General features: G+C 35.9%; 1 protein-coding gene across 1 annotated transcript in view; it reads left to right on the top strand.

Moving 5' to 3' along the window:
- Nucleotides 1-22,475, top strand: part of NET1 (neuroepithelial cell transforming 1) — a 60,651-nt gene that overhangs the window by 17,293 nt on the left and 20,883 nt on the right. Inside the window, exons 2-3 of the mRNA XM_054507383.2 lie at nucleotides 3,464-3,530; nucleotides 7,821-7,880. Of these exons, the coding sequence (XP_054363358.1) occupies nucleotides 3,464-3,530; nucleotides 7,821-7,880 (127 nt within the window). The remainder of the gene's footprint in view (nucleotides 1-3,463; nucleotides 3,531-7,820; nucleotides 7,881-22,475) is intronic.

Here is a 22,475-nt window from a genome sequence, read left to right as displayed (position 1 = left end):
TTTAGACTAAAACTAGTTTATTGTAAAAATAATTTACATTGTTTAAAAACACACGAGGGGCGCCTGGGTGGCTCAGTTGGTTAAGCGACTGCCTTCGGCTCAGGTCATGATCCCGGGGTCCTGGGATCGAGTCCCACGTCGGGCTCCTGGCTCAGCGGGAGGCCTGCTTCTCCCTCTCCCACTCCCCCTGCTTGTGTTCCTGCTCTCACTGTCTCTGTCTCTGTCAAATAAATAAATAAAATCTTTAAAAAAAAAAAAAACACACACGAAAGGATAGGAAAGGAAGTATGGATGTTAGGCTAAGGAATAATCACAGTGGGGTTAAGAGGAAACACAATTTAATACACCAAGCTAGTTTCTACATGTATTAGTTTATCTTATGCCTGAAATGTTGTGATTGTTTGAATATATGAGAAAAGGGGATTGGACAAAAATTATTGAAAAGATGAAGGACTGTCATTTCTTATTTCAGCCTTTAATAACCTCTTTAAATGAACTCTTAGTATCGTCTAGAAAGGCTACTTAACAATCTTAACGTTTTATGAAATCCAAAATTTTTTTCCCACAAGGATTTAAAATAGCTATTACATTTGGAGTCTGAGCCCTGTGAAAGATGACTGTATGTCTTTCCAAGATTTTTAAAAGTTGGCACTGTCTTACATGATTCCTGGGCACAGTTTGTTTATTGGATTCTTTTTTCCATGGGTATTCAAAATAAATAGGTACTTGTTATTGAATTGGGAAAAAATAGCATAACTATAAAACCGATTACAGCTTGTACTGGAAAGAATCTTGCCATCTGATTGGAAATATTTTTCCAGTTTGTTGACCTATTTGAAATTCCTAAGAGCTATTTTTCTTTCCAGCTTTCAAACATCAAATTCATTCTGAGGTCAGTTTGGTTGATTCTAGGGACTAAAGAAATGAGTAACTTTGGTTTTGTGTCTCCTTAAAACTTGTCTTAAGGACATATTTATTGAATATTTTAAATGCCACTATGATTACTACTTTGTAATGACTATTTGCACTGGATTAAAAATAATCTTATGAGAAATCATAATTGATGCTTCTCAATCCTGCCCCCACTGTTGCTCTTATTAACCATGTAGTATATGATAGCACTTACCTAGAGTAGTGTTTTTAAAAAGCGTGATCCATGGATACATATGGTATGAAGGTCCTGTTTCTCCTATAATCTTTTAGCATTGTTTATAATATTGTATCTTTGTATTGTTTAGACGTATGAATTCTGATGCATTTCAGATGTCATGTTGGTTTAACCAAAATACCTTATTCCAGTGTTTTTTCAAAACTCATACTGTTTTCTTCATTGTTACTTTTTCTGCAATGGCAAGAAAAATCAGTTCCTTAAGTTATCTTGCTCCACTAAAGAAGCCCTGGGGAGACAAAAAATATGAGCTTTAAGAGTAATAAAAGGCTTAGTGTGTTTTAATCTTTCACAAATAATTATTTAGGAAATGTTTGCTTAAATATCTTAAGATCTTTCTGCATCTATTTCTAATTACTATTAATGGAACCGTATTTCCGTATGCCAGGAACCTTGGTGGAAACTGAGCTGGCATAGGGAGGAAAAGGGGAAAATCTGCCAGTTTTGTCACTGAGCCCTCTTTCTAATGTGCTTCTCCTAACTTTGTTGCTATTGCTTCAGCCTTTCACTGTCTATTGTAAGCAATATGGGAGCTGCCTCCTGACGGGTCTTCCCAACCAGTCCCTCTGCCTTCCAGTTCATCCTTCTTGTTACTTAGAATCCTATAGCTGATTGCTGCCACCATACATATTCAAGATCAATTCCATACTCTTTAAGAGTTGTTATGTAAGGCCTTTTATCTAGCCCTTTCTTATTTCTTTTGATACCCAAACATAAGGAACTACTTTCAGTTTCCTGAATATAATTCATTTCACTCCCCCTTAACTTGTACTGTTCCCTTTGCCCAAAAAGCCTTCCTGGCTCTCATATGCTTTGCTAATTGCTATTTCTCTTTGATTTACCTTTAGTATTGCTTAAATATTAATTCTTCTGTGAAGTCTTTTGACATCCTCTTTCTCCTTGTAGCCATCTTCCCTTGTGTTCTTTATCAGAATATAAGCAAACTTCTGTTTTATATTTAGCTTAGAAACTACCTTGTATTTGATTTAAGCTTGTAAATTCTTGTAGGTGTAATAGCCATCTGTGGTATTTCTGTAACTTAGAGTGAACAAAGACCCGGAGGATCAAGGGTGAGAAATGGAGTGAATATACAAATGGAGAACAACCTTACAACCCAGAAAGCTGAACAATAACTTTAACAATCGACCCACAGTGGCCAGGACTTGATCAGTAACTGCCAGGTTCCCTAATTTTTATCCTTGCTTCCAACTTTGAACCAATCAGAGCAAGCCAAATATGTACCCCCCCAACCCCCCGATCAGCCACATAAGATGTCACACTCCTGCTTAGCTCACCTTCAGCTTGCCATGCCAACATCCTCCAATCAGGGCACACTTGAAACCTTCCCTTTTTTCCACTATGAAGCTTTCCCATTCTTTAGCCTGCACTTGAGTCTGCCTGAACACAAGTGATGGTGGCTTACTCCCTTGCCTCTAGCAAGCTGAAATAATAGCCTTTGCTTCTCTCATTTATTTCTATACAAGGGGCAAAGCTATTTATTTTATATTTATTTACATCCAAAGAGATTAATGGTAAGTGTAGTTTATAAACCGTATTTCTTGTGCTAGCTGTATTTTGTGATTTTTCTGCATGTTTTATAAACATAGAGGTTTATATTTTAAAAAGGTGAAGACAGGTTTTTGTTAAAAGGATTCTCTTGAATGGAAAGATAAACAGAAGAAAAATCTGTCACTTAATAGTAACAAACAAAATCCTAGTCAAATTTTAATCTTACTTGAGATTTTTGTCTCAGATATAGTTTTTAAAATTCTTTATTTGGTTAATTAAACCATAACTTTTTTAAAAAAAAAATCAATACATGGAAGAGATTTAAACATTAAATGCATTTGGGTTTTATTTATTATGTTGAGCATACTTTTATTCTTGTTTTTAAAATATTAGGTATGCATGTTTAATTTCATTAAGTAATTTTTGCATCATTTACTGCTTTTTATTTAACCTATTAGTATAATATACTATATAAATAGATTTCTTACTATTGAACCATGTATATGTTCCTAAAATAACCATGCTTGGTTTGGTGAATTATTTTCAATATGTCCACTCATTTTATAAAGCCCCTTTCATTTTTGTAAAGATTCTAAAAATGACCAAAACCTATACCCTGATTTTTTTTTTTTGCACACCCTCATTTATATTTCTACAATTGAATGACTAATAAGGCTACTTTAAATAATTTTGAACCTATGAAAAAGATAGCTTTTTATCTGTCTAGTGCTTTATTTTACTAAAGTTACTCTCAGTTTATTTATTGCTTGAATTTTCTCTTAACAGATATTCCCTTCGGAGAGGTAGCTCCTTCACATTTTTAACACCTGGCCCCCATTGGGACTTCACTTTGGTAAGTAGCTACCTGGGTATTTTATGTCAAGAGATTGACAGAATTAATTCCTAGGTTGTCTTTCAGTCTGGTGTACAACTCAGTTGTCTGTACTTCTCTGAATATCTTGAGGTACAGTGTTTCTGTCACCCTCTTTGGCAGCCTAATTTAATTCTTTTCTGCTAACAAGCTAAAAACAACTTTTACTTCAATTAAATATAAAACATTTTAAAAAGTATCAGATCTATTTATTTTTAACCTTATGCAGTCCTTTCTCTTATTCCTACCAGTTTTAAAATTAAGAGAATATATTATGAAACATGAAGTTGTTTTTATGTACATACTCTAACAACTTTTTCCTTGGCTGAAAAATATAAAAGTGATTGCAGATGATATGTATGTTGAATGAATTATTTTCTTATTAATCATCCTAGAATCCTAGTCTCATTATTTTTAGAATGAGGCTTTACAGAATGAGACTTTACAGAGGCATCTAACTGTGCAAAATGACACCAGTTGATTCTTTTTGTAATTAAAAACTCATTACCTTATAATACTCATATAAATAATGTATGTACAAATAGAACATGATTCTTATGTTTTCTTATTTGGAGGAAATAGCAAAAATCATTCTGTTTCTAGTTTGCCAAGCTTTACCTGATCGTGTGCTGATGGGTTCAGAGATACATATTTAATTCGCACTCTGTTCTTTTGTATTTAATTTATATTTCTACTGGGGACTTCTGTTTGAGATTTCTGTACTCTTATACAAGTTACTTATATTAATTGGTCAGTAAAGCATTCATAGCAAGAGTCTCCTGATTTTAATATAGTTCTCTATTCTCCTTGAGACTTTTTTCATCTTGTTTTTTTCCCTTAGTAGTTGACAAGCCTAAACTCAAACAGAAAAACTTTAGTAAAGAAGGGTCTCCAAACTTGATTTTGCGACCTATCAGCAAAAATATTTTGAACACGTACACCTGATATATTTATTTAGGATTTTTATGTATGTACCACCATTATTAACTAAAAATGCAAAGCACAGTACTCAACCTATGGTGAAGTTCATGATAGTGGATATAAGTTTATATTTCAAATAGCCATGACATTTTCACAGTGTGCAGTCAATTTCTGGGAACTGATTAGATCACCATTGTCTAACCTTATAATGTGGGTGATGATGAGTTCATCTGTGTATTAAATATTAGTAAAGCTTATTTTTAAGGATTAATAAATACATAAAACCAGAAGTTCTAACATTTTCCTCCTGCACTCCAGGGAAGATATCTTGCATGTCCTTTGGGATGGGTACATCCCACTTGGGAAAAACACTTTTGTAGAGTTCTCTCATTACAAAAGAAATAGCTCAGTTAATGTATTAAAACGTTTGGAATGTGATTAAGGAGTACTAAGAGGGAGATTTATAAACTTTCACATACATAGTTTAAGAAAAGAAAAGAACAAAAGTAAGCATCTAACTCAAGTAATTAGAGAAAGAAAAGTAGAATGAACCAAAGAAAATAGAAGGAAAAATGAGAATGGATAAAAATAAAGTCAGCACCCAGTCATGATAAAATTCTTGGCAAACGGGGGAATAGAACTTTCTTAGCCTGAGACCTGCCACAAACAACATGTTTTGTAATGATAATATGTTAGAAACATTCCCTTAAAATTTTGAAAAAAAGCCTGCTGTCAACATGTCTATCCAGCATTGTACTGGTGCTTCTAGACAGCACAGTAAGACAGGAAAACAAGTGGTATTCAAATTCAAAAGGAAGAGACAGTAGGATTTCATTACTTAGGGACAATATGACTATCTACATAGAATATCCCAGAGAATATTAATAGCAGCTATTAGAATAATAAGAGTTCAAGCAAGATTACTGGCTATAAAATTTATAAAAAGGAGTCAATAAAATGTGTATATATACTGGCAATAAACAAATATAATTTGTAAAGATGCTTTTACTGAAATAAAAATTTTTTAAACTATGAATAAATCTATGAAAAGATCTGTGAGATTTTTATGGGAAAAATTGGAAAGCATTAATAAAGAATATAGACACCAAAGTAAATGGAAAGATAGGCATGTAAGGAAAGGCTCAATAACCTAAAAATGTTAGTACTCCCCCTATTAATTTATAAATTCAGTGCAGTGCAGTTCTGATAGAAATCCCATTAGAATGTAAGAGATCTCATTCTACAATTCAGGAAGAAAAGTAGAAAGCCCAGAGCAGCAAAGGTATTGTACAAGTCAGGGAACGTATGACTTAACTGGATTAGCTGTTAAGGCTTACTCCACAGGTACAGTAATTATGGAACCACAATGTGGATGAAGGTCTAGGTAGATAGGCCAACGTCATAAGATCAAGAACCCAGAAACTGACATATGTATGAGAACTTACTGCATTGTAGACATTAGAAGGAAAGGTGCCTGCAACAATGGTGTTAGCAGTGCGGACAGTTAGATATGCCATCTTATACCATATACAAACAAATAAATTCTGGATGGATTGAATATGTAAATCAGAAAAGCAAAACTTTAAAATATTTGAAAATATAGTAGAATGTTTTAAAATCTGTTAAATGTCTTTATACATATGCAAATACGTGTACATGATTTTATATAAATGCATAAGTACAATCATGAATGAGCTTTTCCCTCAGTACACTTCTTTTTGTTTGGCAGTTTCCTCCTTCCTTCCTCTCTTCTCCCCTGTCAATCCTTCCATCCCCAACCTCCACTCTAACCCGTGTCAGCAATACCATACCTATCCTTCTGTGTTTTGCTCAGAAGTGTGTATTTACACACACACACACACACAGCCTTACAAATAAGATAAACACATGCAGGATCTTTGCTTTGTTTTTCAAAATTAGGATCATATTACTCATATTTTTCTAGATCTTCTGGATATGACCTTAGGATCAATAAAGATTTTTTGTCAACTCATTTTTAGTTTTTTTCCAATCCTGATTTATATTGTTCTTTCAAGTCTTCTATCATTTTTTTTAAATTTTTTTTAAGATTTTATTATTTATCTGAGAGAGAGAGGGATAGAGCACAAGCAGGGGGAGCAGCAGAGAGGGAGAAGCAGGCTCCCCGCTGAGCAGGGAGCCCGATGCGGGGCTCGATCCCAGGACCCCGGGATCATGACCTGAGCCGAAGGCAGACGCTTAACCGACTGAGCCACCCAGGCGCCCCTTCTATCATTTTCTTAATGTCTTTTAGCTAACTTTGGAATAGTATGTCATAGTTTTGCTCTTCTTCTTTGAGTATTTCGTTCTCAAGTGCTTTCATTCCCTGTAGGGATGTTATTCTTCCCCTTTTCCCATTTTTCTTAGAGTTATTTCGTGTAAGATTTGACTTGGAGAATTTTCTGTTCATTTTAATGTGAATTTAGTTTTTCTGAACTTTACAAAGAGGTTTGGTTCAGATAACTTTTCTAACTTCAGAGAGAGAAGCTCCCTCTCTACTTTTTATGGCGCCTTGCTTCTGTGATTTCCAGGCTCCATCTATTTTCCCCACTTCCATCTGGACTCTATCTTTCCTTTTCTCTGTTGTCCCTGTCCTGCTCCATTTTGATTCCACTACCACCAGTTTCTCCTTGGGGTGGAGTCAGGTCCTGGAAGGGCACCCTGGCTGGTCAGTTTTGAGAGTTCACAAGAGCTAGACTGTGTCACAGGTAATCTGAAAAGTTATTTTGAGGTGTGAGTGGGTGATGTGTTACTTAAGGATTCTTCTTCAATAGTGATGAAGGACAGAAATGAGATTGTACACAGTTTCGCCACTATAGGCACCAGCAGGACTGAGTGAGGATGATGAATGATAACTACAAGTGTGTTGTCTCCCAGCAGATAAATCCTGCTTCAGGCAACAAGTCTTAATTACTTTGGGCCATGAGAAAAGGGTATTTTTTTTCGAGTGAAGACCCTCCCCCCTCCATAGGATAAATTTGTTCGTTTTTAAAAAAAATTGTTGCCTTTATGTTTAAAACATATTTTACTTTTTCTCATAACAAGTAGTCAGTCCTTGACTTACATAAGAGTTCTGAAAAAACTTTATATAAGGTTTTTGAATAGGGTGGAACTTCGCAGCATGAGATGATTCAGGCTGGGGAGACTATTTAAACAGTATGCTAGAGATAATTTATGAGCATCCCTCAAAAATAATTTTTTTTTTCAAAAATAATTTTCTTATGAGTACAGCTCCACTTTTTTAAAGTGATTTCTCTGGTTTTATGAGGTCTTTGTTTAATGAAGTAACATGCATTCCTTCTATATAAGAATGAAATCTTTTTTTTCATATAGAAAAGAAAGCGGAGAGCAAAAGACGATGATGTCGTAAGCCTTAACAGCCTTGATCTGAAGGTAAGCCTTCCTGCTCTGTCAAAGCCTTTAAAAATATGCAGATAGTGTTTTATTTTTGTGCTATAAGGATAATGAATGCTAATTTTTAAAAAAATTATAAGTGCAAAACTGAATAATATGGGCTCTTACAGGTATCTTCCTTTTTTCTGTTGTACTTTTTGTTAAGAATGAGGTAAAAGCCTCCCTAAGAACAATGTTAGGCTTTAGCTAGTGATCTCACACTCAAATGCCTAAAGAGGCCAGGCGTACGGTGTATGCAAGGAGGAAGGAAGGGAGGGACTGTGGTGGAAAAGAGAAATGTGCCCTCCTGCAAGAGGCAGCTGCTATTGTGCTCTAGCCCAAGGCTCCTTGTAGCACTGTCAAAATCTGGATTTTTATGTGAAATCTCCCAGTCTTTATATGTTGGACCATGCAAACCAAACAGCTCGTCTGCAGGTCCGAAGTGGCCGTGCATTTCCAATGTGTGACATGTGACTAACTAAAATCCAGTGCACACTTAAGAAATAATTATGTATCCTTTTATGTAAAACTGTAGTTAAGTCCCCAAACCTGGTATCTATGGAATTACTTAGTCCATTTTTATCAGTTGGCAAACTTTACAGAACCATCTTGGTTTTAAGGAACCTTTTTAAAGATTGTTACATAAAAGTTACACACATTTTAAGCGGGATTTTAAAAATGTTTGACATCATCTGTAACGATGGCAAATTTTTATAGGTCTGCCCATCAACGTTTTACCAAATCCAGCAAGCCAGATTTGGGGAGATGGGGTTGGCATGTGTACATACATAATATGTTTATGGAAGAACTCTGTGTTTTAAGTGTTAGGCTTTTTGCAAAACAGTTTTAGTTAACATTTAAAAATCCTATATTCGAAGAAAGAAAAAAAAGGATGAAATGGCAACCCTGAGTATTTTTAGGTATGCTTCAAATCAGATCACACACAGAAATAGTATTTATAGTTTGCCACAATAAAATCCATGGTCAAATCTACTTAAGTATAATCCTCCTTTTGTTTATCCCAACTTCAGCACTTCCCATCATGCAATCAGATTCTTCTCATTTTATCTATCTACTTGCCTCCTCTCCTCTGGATTATTTTGAAGAAAATCCTTTTGTATCATGTTATCTATGTCATCAGATTGAGTGTTCACACTTCCCTTGATTTGTCTTACACCTTTTTTGTTTTGGTTTTGCTCATTTTGTCTGTTTGAATTGGAATTCATATAAGGTCCATATATTCTGATTCTCTCTTCAGTGTCTTTTAATCTGTAGGTTCCCTCTCTAGCTTTTTTTTTTTTTGGGATTTTTTGTTCTTGCATGTGTAGAGCCCTTCACATCCTGCATGTTCATGATTGCATCTCCATGGTATCATTTCTTCTGTTCCTCTCTTCCCTTTATTCCTAATAAACTGATAGATCTAGAGATTGTTTTGGTCTCTGTACTTCCCTCTGAAGGTACATCATGTCTTTTTGTGATGTTGTCCAAATTAATTGTCATTGCCTGGATTTATTTACTCATTGAGTACGGCAAAGTGGTGACATTGTGCCTTTATCAGTCATCTTTATTAACTAGAATACTTCTGTAAAAAGAAAACTCCCTTTGGGGTGCCTGGGTGGCTCAGTTGGCTAAGCATCTGCCTTTGGCTCGGGTCATGATTCCAAGGTGCTGAGATCGAGCCCCACATTGAGCTCCATGTTAGGCTCCCTGCTCAGTGGGGAGCCTGCTTCTCTCTCTTCACACACACACACAGCCCCACTCATGTACGCTTTCTTTCAAATAGTAAATAAAATCTTCAAAAAAAGAGAGAAAACTCCCCTCACCATCCTTTTATCAGTTTTCAAGTGATGACTTTTATTCATTAAAATTCTCTAAAAGTAATTAATGATTTTTTTAATATGATTATGAACTTACAGATATTAGCACATTTGTAGTGTTTTGATCCATTTCAGTTATTACTCTTACAATGCTCAAATTACCCTATCTTTGGCTTCAGGATGGCTCCAATGTCCTTATTTCCCCCAGTTTTCAGATATAATTGACATTTAACATAATGTAAATTTAAGGAATGCAATATATTGATTTCCTGTATCCTTTGACATGACCCTCACTTTATATCTAGAGACTAAGTGGCCCCCTTTCTTCCAGGATGACAAGTTCTTCCAGGCCCACTTGTACATTTTGTTGTTGTTTCTGCTCCATACCTGGAAACAGTCATTTCTAAAAACCCTGGTTTCCTTAGGAAATGGTAGAGGCTTAAACCTGAACATTATGAACACTCCTTGCTGCTATATTGATTCTTGTTTCTGTGCCTTTTTCATGGACAAAGCTAGGAAATGTGTATCACTTTTTCAGATAAAATAAATTTTGAGTTTATACTGATATTTCAGATCTGAGGCTACAGTGTTTTTTATTCAATTGTGTTAATCTTACTATCTAGATCTCTCAGCCACACCAAAAATTTAGGTCTTGGGGACGCTGACATAATTTCTCACTTGATTTACTCACAGTTCAAAGACAACAGTCTACATTACTGCAAATTGCTACTGCATTACTGTAAATGAAACAATTACTAAAAACATTGTATGTTTTATTTTTCAGATTTTTTGTTTTTTACATATAAATTATATGTACAACTTACTGTGTTTTTAAATTATTGCACTAGTACTTTTTTTTAAAAGAGAGTGTGAGCAGGGAGGGGCAGAGGGAGAGGGAGCGAGAGAATCCTCAAGCAGACTCCCCATTGAGTGTGGAGCCCAATGTGGGGCTCAATCCCAGGACCCTGAGATCACGACCTGAGCCAAAACCAAGAGTTGGATGCTTAACTAACTGCACCACCAAGGTGCCCCTGAACTAGTACTTTTCTATGTGTAACTATGACAACAACTCACTTGTTCCTTTTTATTTTCAATTTTTAAGAACTACTTTTTAAACTTAATTTTTCTTATAATCACGTAACAAAATTGTATGGAATTTCAAAGTAGTTCCACAGGATTCTTGTTTCTATTCCTAGATCTTCTACCCTACTTCTTTCTTCTGTACAAAATCCCTTTATTCCTTTTTTAAATTTTATGGTTTATTCTTTCACTTTTTAAAAATAGAAGCAATTGCATGTATATTTGTGTATCCCACTCTCTTGGCTAAACAGTAGCATGCTGTCTTTCATTATATGCTCTATTTTATTCTTTCCTTATTTGTTTTACTTGTGTGTTTTTGCTTTGGTATGTCTTCCTATGTTTAGGAAGGTTCATGTTTTTGTTCTCTTGGATATTTTTGCCTTCAGTTTCCTCTCTTTTTAGCTATTGTAAATTGGTTCATTCCTATAAGCATTATTATAATCAACTAACACCTCTTCTCCCTCCTCTCCTTCTCCCCTGTTAATAAACTAAAGTAATATCTCTTTATTCTAAATCAATGCATTTAAAGTATTTAGTACTTACTTTGTTTTTCATGTACAGTCATCATTTTCCATGTTTTGAACATAGTTTTACTGTATCTACAAGATCAGAGCATATAGCCATTGCAGATTGTGCTGTGTACCCTGGTAACCATTTTTAGGCTTTAGTTCTACAGGTAAATGTATATTGAATGCTGAGCACCAGTTCTAGGTTTTTGGTTCCCTGAAACTCATTTTCTAGCAAAGGGGTCAGCAAACTGTAGCCCACAAACCATATCTGACCTGCTCGTTGACTTACATATATTGTTAATGGCTGCTTTTAAAAACACTACAGTGTCAGAGATTGAGTAGCAGTGACAGGGACCATCTGACGTACAGAGAGTGAAGTATTTACTATTTGGCCTTTTACAGAGAGTTTGTCGACCCCTGCTGTAGACTTGAGTAAATTCAGATGACTTGTTCTCATAGTTTTTGTCATTTTTTTTCCATTCCATTGTTTTCTGTCCCCTCCCTGATTTTTACTTAGATTTTTTTAATCTTTTATATTTATCACTTTCTCTCAAAATATTTTCTATCTCTTTATATCTTCTTAAAATTATTTTATTATCTTTTTTTTAGTAGGCTCCATGCCCAGTATGGAGCCCAGTGCAGGGCTTGAACTCATGACCCTGAGATCAAGACCTGAGCTGAGATCAAGAGTCAGATGAGCCACCCGGGCTTGTCTTCAAACTTGTCTTCCCTTTTGTCTTTTTTTTTCCTCTTAATGCAGTAGACAGATTTTTTTTATTCTGAAATAATTTTTCTTCTATTTTTAATTCTTTTTTTAGTTCTATCACCTCATTGCAAATCTTCCTTTCTCCACCCATCTAATTTCTGATTTTTAAGTTCTTTCATAGCTTCTATAATTTTCTTAATTTATTTTATGCTATAGAGACATTATTCTACTTCACATTTTCTGTATTCTTAAAATAGTTTTAAAGGGATTCATTATTTAAAGGGATTCTTTGCTCATTTTTTAAGTCCAGTAAATTTTCCTGTCTTAAAGGTGAGAGGAGTGAGCCCTGGTAGCCTGTCTTCACCTTCATAGCTCCAGAGCTCCCTCTTCTGTTGTCTTCACAAAGTGGTTTTTAACAATACAGCCTCACGCTTTCTGAGATCTTTTTTGCTCCCTCGTTTTTATCTGAGCTTTTTCTTGTGTTAGCTTCAAGAGTTTAAATGGCCCAGACTGCTAACCTCATTGCATGGAAGGGTCCTTGCTCTCTGCTCAAGAATTTGATCATGGGGTCCTTCCCAGGTTAGACTACTGTCCTCAGACTAGCATGCTAGTGAGGGGCTCCCTGTTCTCAAGGCCATCAGAGGAGCCCAGTTGCCTTCCCTTTGGTTCCATGTGTGGGTCTCATAGTGGTCCTGTTTGTAACTATCTGACAAACAAAAGGTTTTGGGGGGAAACACTGTCTCTTCATTTTGTTGTAGATTGAGTTTTCTGTTTTGTTGTGTTGCTGTAGCTGCCTTTTTTTTTTTTTTTTTAACTTTAAAGAGTGAAAACCTGTCAAAGATTTAATTAATATATTAATGAGTGAGCCAGCAGAAACGCTGAAGGATTCTAATTACTGGAAGAAAGAATGGTGAAGGGGCATCTGGGTGGCTCAGTCGGTTAGGCATCTGACTTCAGTTGGCATGAGTCATGATCTCAGGATCCTGGGATTGAGCCCCATGTGGGGCTCTGCGCCCAGTGGGGAGTCTGCTTGTCCCTCTCCCTCTGCCCCTTCGCCCGCTCATGCTCTCTCTCTCTCAACTAAACAAATAAAATATTTTTTAAAAAAAGAATGCTGGAATAAGATTACTAAATTAGATGCAAAACAGATTAATATCCTCATCTACATATCTACCTACAAAATGTATTTGCACTGCTCTCAGTTTTCTACAGTTAACATCTGCCCTTACAGAGTCGCAAAACCTGATTAGTAACAAATGGTGAATCAGACAAGATGCACGGCCCTAGAAGATGAGATCATCCACTGAGAGGACATGCAGGCACCCTTTATATCTGATTTCAAGTTTTGGATATTTTCTTTTATTGCTAATCCGTTCCTTAATTTTACCACCTTTCTAATTCTAATTTATGCTCTTTTATAGCTAGTCTTGGAATATTATAGTTTTTTTTGTGAGCACATTTTTCTACCATGCCTTTATTTTTTTGTAGGGATATTATTTTTTCCTTTATACCTTTTTTCCTTATGAAAACTTAATATGGGATTTGACTGTGATTCTTTTCTATTGGTCATTACCACATGAAAATGGCTTTAGAAAGGAGGAGTGAGTCAGGAGAGCTTTTCTAGCCTCATGACCCTAAACTTCCTCTTCCGTTGTCTTTAACAAATGATAAATGTAGATATACTTTGAGTTCTCCAGGATCTGTTTTCCTCCTCAACTTTTATCAGAACTTTCTCTTTTCTTGTGTGTCACCTCTATTCCACTTGACTTGAATCTGTTCCCAGAACTTGCACCACAGTGTAGGGCTTTGTCCTGGAAGGGAGCTTTGAAAGTCCTAAGCTCATGTGTTCCAGCCATGAACCCCCCTTACTGCCACCCTTGAGTAGATAAAACCCTTCCCAGTTTCAATTGCCGTGCTCACAATGACCCGCCTAACTCTGCAGCTGTAGCAAGTAGCTGTCGATAGTTTCGGGGTTCTTCTCTACTCAGATCTGGCAAATGTTTTGTTTTTATCTGCTTTCTCTTCTGATGCTATATAAGTCTTACAGTTAGTTGTTGGTAGTTTATGCACATTAACTTATATTTTTGGGTTCATGGGGATGTGTACCTTGTTACATGGTGCTATACATATTGACCTTGGGGTTTTGATTTTGCTGTCCTTGTTCTGTGTGTTTTTATGGAAGAATTTGGAAAAATTGTAAAACTATGTCACTGCCATCACCTTAGTCCCAGAATTATGACTCCTGTATTTTATTCCCAATGTGAAAGGCAAATTTAGCTTTCTTCTGAACCCACTATAATTTTAGCAGATTTTATTGACATTGAATTGACTGGAATTATTTGAATTGCTATAATTTTTAGAATAGATTGTATATTATGCACTGATACTAATACTCATCAACTAGCCAAAAGATAAGCTTTTTATTTTCCTTCAAAATTTATCAAGTTTGGGGCAATGGTTATACATTCGCATATACTGTTGCTATGTTCTTCAAACTATGGAGTTATATTCAAGAAAGAAATCCTTATAAAAGTTTGATTACATTAACCAGGCCTACCTACATGCCATGATAGAGTCTCCATTTCTTCCAAACCTAAGGAATCATGTACAACTATGATAAGAATGAATTTGAAATAATAATTTATTGAATATCTTTGTATACTCAAAACTTTGCTAGGGTCTGGTCTAAATTCTTTTATTCTTTTTTGATTGCACAACCATTTTATGGAGCACCCACAATGTTCCAGGTCCTATACTTAACCTTAGAGATAAGATTATATCCAAGCAGGAAACGAGAACCTCTGACAAAATCATGCCTGCATAGATTATAGAAGTATGACAGTGTTAGAGGAATGGGAGGGAGAAATAGAAGATTTGGGGAGGTTTTGATTTGGAGTTGGGTTTTTATGAAAGTGAACATGAACTGGGAAAACCAACCCCAGATGGAGAAGGGGTGTCTAAAAATGCCAAGAATTAAAATGAGTTATGTATGTGTAAGGAATGATAAATTCTTTGGAAAGAGTCAAATATATGAGGAAGAACTAAGAAATGAAGTAGTACAGAGGGTTAATTGGCCAGTCAATTTGAAAGCTGAAAATGATTGGCTGAAGAGTTTATTGATCTATGAAAATCAACAGAAAGGACATTCTGGATTCTTGAACTGATTTTCTGCGGTTATAGTCCTTCCATCTCTGCAGAAAGTACTCGTTAGTGAAGACCTGGTACAGAGTCTGGAGGCCTGGAATGGGAGTGATGACTGTGGAAATGAAAAGAGCATTCCTAAGGTTTCATCTTCATCAGTTTTTTCTTCTTACTTAATGATCTTTCTTTAGAGAGCTCATTCACTCACCAGATTCAGCTGTCTGTAACTGATGACTCCCTAGTCTGAATCTTTAAGCCAGATCACAGTCCTGATTTTCACATCCCTTTATCCAGTTGCTTCAAGAGATACAGCCTTGTAACTGGCCTCCCTGCCTGTAGCCTCTTTATGATGCCATATTGATTTTCTTTGGTCTTTTTTTTTTTTTAAGGGGGGGCACATGCCCGTGCGTGCAGGTGTGGGAGGGGCAGAGGGAAGGAGAGAGAATCTCAAGCAGACTCCATGCCCAGGGTGGAACCCAACATGGGCTCGATCTCATGATCCTGAGATCATGACCTGAGCCGAAGTCAGGAGTCCTGATGCTTAACCGACTGAGCCACCCAATCGCTCCTCCTTGGTCTTTCCGTACCTTGCTTAAATTCTTTAAGTAGCTACTCATTGCTTTAAAGATAAAACCCAAATGTTACTTAACATCTGATCCCCATTATGATGAGCTCCATACTCCATCTCTCCAAAATATCTCTCTTATCATATTCTCTGTTTCCTTTCCCTTGTACATCCTTATTCCTTTTCTTTGTCTGGAGATTGCCTGCCTATCCCCACTCAGGCATTATATCCAGGAACCCTTCCCAGAGTCTTAACCCCTCTCCCTGTATCCCACCCCTACCAATCTAGCCTGGTTACCCCTCCCATAAGCCCTCTAGGTAGGGAAAATTGAATAGAAGGAGCAAATTAGGATTTCATGAGGAGGAAAGAAGTCAGCAATGAAATTCTGATGATCACAGTAGCATTAAGCTATATTTATACCTTGAAAATAATTACTCAACTCTGGCTGTAGGTCAGAGTTACCCAGAGAGTTTTTAGGGGAGGAAATGTGCTGCTAGGCCCTATCCCAGACTATGTGAATGTGAGGAGATGGGGGAATGAGGATGGGTACCATTGGGACCTAAGAACATCTGGGTTTTGTTTTTGTTGTATAAGTTGTCCCAGCCATTCTTAGGTATAGCCAGAACTTAACCACTAAGTTAGAATGTGACATTCTTAAAGTTGTCCCTCTCCCCAAAAACGTGCCCTGAAATGGATACTCTGCCAACTCTCCCAGCCCTGTGTTTTGCATGGCCTTTCATCTAAATATAATAGTTATTATGTAATATGCTAAATATGATCAGTTTGTATTGTCTTTTGAGGCCTGTTGCTGGGAGCCATTACTTTATTTACCTCTGTACTTCAGTCACCTTGCCACATGGCCTGACACATAATAGGTGCTCAGTAAATATTTAATGAACAGATAAAGTAATATAGATCATATGAATCAAGACTTTGGACTTAGGTAAACATATAACATGAGCATTGTGTTCCATATTTTGATTTTGGATATTTTACATTAAGAATTTAATACTGATGTTAAGGATTTGTCATGTAGGGGATCATTGGCTATTTTGTTGTGAAGTTGTGGTTGCTTATTAAATTTGTCTCTAAGTAAAATTTTAGCACTATCTTTTATCAGGTTGCCTTACTACTATATTATGTATAAAATTATTCATTTTAAAAGGAACACGGTATTTGTTTTCCAAAGGTGTTTCTCAGCTCTGTTTGTTAGCAACCATAACCTTGCCCTTTTCTTCTGATAGTGAAGAGTCCAAAGTGACTTTTTACTTTGTTAATGTAAAATAATCTGGGATGAGTTAAGACTGAGTCATATTTTTATGACCAAAGTGTTCTTTAACTCTGTTAGTGATCAAAACACAAACCAGAACACTTCATATATATATACCACAACACTTCAAAAGAAATGTGTATGTTTATGTATATAACATAAATATATATATATATGGTTCGTTCTTTTTCAGAATGTTCAGATTTAGGGATTTCATTTTCTTATAAGTTAAATAGTATATTGAAGGGTTATACTTTGAGTATTGGTGTACTATGTAAATTTTAGATTAAACATAATAAGTTATGTATATTATTCCTAATAAATTATATTAAAAACATTTGTGGTTGGGATTACAATAGTCTTGTCAGTTCCTGGATTAATAAAATCTCACTTTTGACAAACCCACCTCTTAGACCATGACAGGTAATTGGTAATTTTTCTGAGGCACAGATTTGAATAATTTGAAGCTGGCTGGCATGCTAAAGCTAGTGGCTTAACTTAGTATTTTTTTTAAAGATTTATTTATTTGAGAGAGAGAGGGAGAAGAGGCAGAGGGAGAGAGTCTTCAAGCAGACTCTACACTGAGTATGGAGCCTGACTTGGGGAGGAGCTTGACTCAGGGATCCATCTCACAACCCTGAGATCATGACCCGAGCAGAAACCAAGTGTTGGAGGCTTAACCCACTCTGCCAGCCAGGCGCCCCTAGTGGCTTAATTTATGAATAAGGCTAGCTTACTGCCCCCCATCTTGCATTTTGATATAACTTATGATCTCTACTGGTTGCCCTATAACATAATATAATAAAACATTGTTTCTCTGTGACATAGGTCCAAAACATGAAGCCAACTGCTGGTACAGGTGATGAAAGTTAAGAGGAACAGAGAATAGATATAAGAAAATGGTTCTTCTTAGCCAAAAACATAAAAGTTAAACATAAAACAATTACTCCTGATAATGCTCTGAGAAGTTATTGAAGTATCCAGTGCTATTTATCCTGAAGGTTAATCATTCCTAAACCTTCTGTGAATCATTCCTGGATGCTGTGTGCATGTAAATGCTTGTGTCTGCTTTTTAATTATAAAAGTAATACAAGAATGCATTGTCTTTGTTCAAAATTAAACTTTTTTTGTAAGTTTCCTTGTATCGCCTAGTCCTCTGAAGTAACTAGTTACTATTTGATGTGTTCTAGGTTCCTTTCTGTTTGTTTACATACTTTCAAACAATGTGTTTAGTAATGGTGACCTATATATGCTCATACTGTACATGTGCTACAGCTCACTTTTTTTCTCTTTATCTCTTATCAATACCATATAAGGCTACCTCATTCTTTTTTGGTTGCCATATCATATTCCATAGTATAAAGTACCATAATCTACTTAACCAGTCCTTGAAGAATGGCCCTTTAATATATTTTCCATTTTTTCACATTAAGAATAATGCTGCAGTGTGTCTTCTCCTTCCATACAGAGGAACCATTGTTATGTCTCTAATACTGATATCAAGGAGTGGAAATGCTGGGTTGCAAGTTTCAGTTTTGATAATATTGTTCACTTACCTTCCAGTAGTTTGACAAATTTATATTTCTTCATCAGTTTATGATAACATATCTCTACATTCTTCTCAACCCTGAATTTTTTTAATCTTTTAAATTTTTGCCAACTGTGATAGACAATCAGAAAGAAAATTAATAAGGGAATAGAGGACTTGAACACCACCATAAACCAATTGGACCTAACAGACATCTACAGAAAACTCTATCCAGTAAGAGCAGAATATACATTTTCCTCAGGTGCACATAGAACATTCTCCAGAATAGATCATATAAAGCTTTAATCAGTTTGAAAATATTGAAATTATATAAAGTATTTTTGCAGTCACAGTGGAATGAAACTAGAAATAATAGAAGGAAAACTGAAAAATTTACAACTCTGTAGAAAATAACACAGTATTGAACAACCAGTGGGTCAAAGAAGAAATCACAAAGAAAATTAGAAAATACTTTGAGGAAAATGAAAACATAACATACCAAACTAGTGGGATGCAGCAAAAAACTAAAAGGGAAATTTATAGCTATAAACTCTTACATTAAAAAGGAGAAAGATCTTGGGGCAACCTGGGTGGCTCAGTTGGTTAAGCATCCAACTCTAGATTTCGGCTCAGGTCATGATCTCAGAGTTGTGAGATCAAGCTCCGCATCAGACTCTCTACTGGGCTTGGAGCCTGCTTAAGATTCTCTCTCTCTCCCTCTCCCCCAAACTCCTGCTTATGTGCTCGCTCACTCTCTCTCAAAAAAAAATAAAAAAGGAGATCTCAAATCAGCAACCTAACTTCACACTTTAAGGAACTAGAAAAAGATGAACAAGCTACATTCAAAGCTAGCAGAAGGAAGGAAATAATAAAGATTAGAGTGGGTTTTAATTAAAAAGGGAATAGAACAACAGAGGAAAATCATTGAAACTAAAATATGGTTCTTTGTAAAGGTAAAACCAACAAATCTTTAGGTAAATTGACTAAGGAAAAAAAAGAGAAGACTCAGATTACTGAAGTCAGAAATGAAAGTGGAGACATTGCTACCAATTTACAGAAATAAAAAGGATTGTAAGAGAGAACTGTGAACAATTTTACGCTATCAGATTGTATAACCTAGATGAAGAGGACAGGTTCCTAGAAACCTACCAAGACTGAATCATAGAGATAATCTGAATAGACCTATAACTATTAAAGAGATTGAGTGAGTAATCAAAACACCTCCCATGAAAGAAAAGCCATGGACCAGATGGCTTCATTGGGGAAATCTACCAAACATTTAAAGGAGAATTAATACCAGTCCTTCTCAAATTCTTACAAAACATTAAAGAGGAGGGAACAATTCTTAACTCCCTCTGTGAGGCCAGCAATACCCTGATACCAAAGCCAAAGATACTACAAGAAAAGAACTCTACGGACCAATATCCTTTATAAGAATTGATGTACAAATCTTCAAGAAGATACCAGCAAAGTGGATTCAACATATTAATAGGATTGTATACTAAGACCAAGTGAGATTGATTCCTGGCATGCAAGGATGGTTCAACAAATGAAAACCAACCAGTGTAATAACTCCACATTAACAAAATTGAGGAGAAAACCTCATGATCATTTCAATTGATGCAGAAAAAGCATTAGACAAAATCCAACACCCTTTCATGATTAAAAACAACAACAACAAACTAGGAATAGAAAGAATTACTTCCTCATGAATAAACAAGATGTGATACATACATACAATGGGATATTCAACTTTAAAAAATTGAATTCTGATACATGCTACAACATGGATGAACCCTGAAAACATTATGCTAAACAAAATAAGCCAGACACAAAAGGACAAATGTTGTATAAGTTTGTTTATATGAAGTACCTAGAACAGTCAAATTCAGAGAGGTAGAACATAGAATAGTGGTTACCAGGGGCTTGGGAGAGGGGAAATGGGGAATTACAGTCTAATGTGCACAGGGTTTCTATTTAGGAAGAAAGAGAATAAAAGGAGACGATGGTGGTGATGGTTGCACAACAATGTGAGTGTACTTATGCTTCTGAGCCCTGCCTACTGTATGGTGCCCTTAAAAATGGTTAAAATTGGTGGCACTTGGGTGGCTCAGTCGGTTAAACGTCTGCCTTCAGCTCAGGTCATGATCCCAGGGTCCTGGGATCCAGCCCCTTGTCCAACTCCTCCTCCCTCTGCCCCTCCCCCCACGCATATTCTCTCCCGCCCACTCTCTCTCAACTAAATAAAATATTTTTTTAAAATGGTTAAAATGGTAAACTTTATGTGTATTTCATCACAATTTTTTAAATGTGAGAAAAAAGGGAAAAATAACTTGACTTCTTTATGTTGTATGGATATTAGCCTCTGATTTATCATGTATGTTGCAGGGTTTGGGTTTTTTTTTTTTTAGTCTCTTGTTTTTTGTTTTTTGATGGGATCGTTTATTTAATATTTTTATAGTTTGAGAGTTTTCGTTAAATTTTCTGTTCATCGTGTTTGGCATTTTTTTTTGAACCCTCTAATTCTAAAGAATTATATATATTTTAGAAATGCCTTGGAAATCTCAGTTTTAGATTATTTTCATCCTCTTATTCTCTAGTTGTTACTTCTAGAACTCAGGAAGATTTCACAAAGTCTGGAATTATTTTATATGTTTATGAACTCTTTTTTATTCTTTCCATCTCTTTAATCTTGTATGCTATTCTTTGGGAGAATTCCTCAACTTCATTTTCTAGCTTGTTAATTCCTTATTAGTGACTATTTTGCTAGTTAGCCTATTTACATTTCTATTTAGGCAATAAATAAAATTTTGACAATTTTTTTTATTTCCAAGATCTCTCATTTTTTGTTTTGTTTTCCCATAATAGTCTTTATTTTCATTAATGTATTTTCCTCTATTACCCTTCTGGGGATATTACTTCTATTTCTTTTTTTTAAGATTTTATTTATTTATGTATTAGAGAGCGAGAGAGAAAGAAACAGCATGAGAGGGGAGAAGGTCAGAGGGAGAAGCAGTCTCACCGCTGAGCTGGGAGCCCGATGTGGGACTCGATCCCAGGACTCCAGGGTCATGACCTGAGCCGAAGGCAGTCACTTAACCAACTGAGCCACCCAGGCGCCCTACTTCTATTTCTTTTAACATATCCTTCTGTTTGCTCTGTAAACTAATATAAAATAAACCATAAATCAAATGAAATTATGCTAGGGCCAGTAAAGTTTGTTCAGAAGTTGCAGACTTTTGGACTTAACCAGTTGTGTGTTACTACTTGTGTTACTTTGTGTAAATTATACAACCATTCTAAGCCTCTGTTTTCTGTATTTAATGATAAAATGTTAATCTCAGATTTGATTCATAGCCTTTTTTCTCCACTCAGCATATTCAGTCTTCATTCATTCATTCATTCTTACATTATTGAGCTCCTTCTAGACACTCAGAGAACAAAACATAGTCTTTGCCCTCATGAAGCTTACATTCTAGTGGAGGCATTCTGTCTGCAGGTAATATGTCTGTAACCCTAGAAATTTGTAGAAGAGACATGTATTCGGTTTATTGCATGCATCTCCTTCCCACCTTTTTGAGACCCAGACTCCTCGAAGGGAGAAAGGAGAAATAGGATCGAGTCTCTTTACCTTACTGGATGAGATTACAGTCCTTTTCATTTTGGTTTGTAACTTCTGTTCTATTTCATCCTCTATGGGATCAGTGAGAATGAGTAATGGCTCCATCAAATTCTGCTAATTTGGGATTCATTCCTGTGAAACTCCCCAAGGTATTGATAGCCCATTGCAAGATTAGCCACATCTTTTGGATGCCCTCTAGGAGGTAGCATACCATGCGCCCTTCCAATACATGCTGTTCTTTGCCCACCTGGATGCAACCATCCCAGCAAGACCATGCCCTCAATCTCACCTCGATTCTTTGTACTAGAGGAGCCAGAAATTCATGTGGGGTCAGTGCCATGTTGGCCCTATCTCCTC

Source organism: Mirounga angustirostris, unplaced genomic scaffold (assembly GCF_029215605.1).
Source record: "Mirounga angustirostris isolate CCGP_5_RB_7025 unplaced genomic scaffold, mMirAng1.0.hap1 SCAF_5, whole genome shotgun sequence".
Lineage (NCBI taxonomy): Eukaryota > Metazoa > Chordata > Mammalia > Carnivora > Phocidae > Mirounga > Mirounga angustirostris.
Note: the sequence above shows the minus strand (reverse complement) of the source record. Positions and strands in the feature narration are given on the sequence as shown.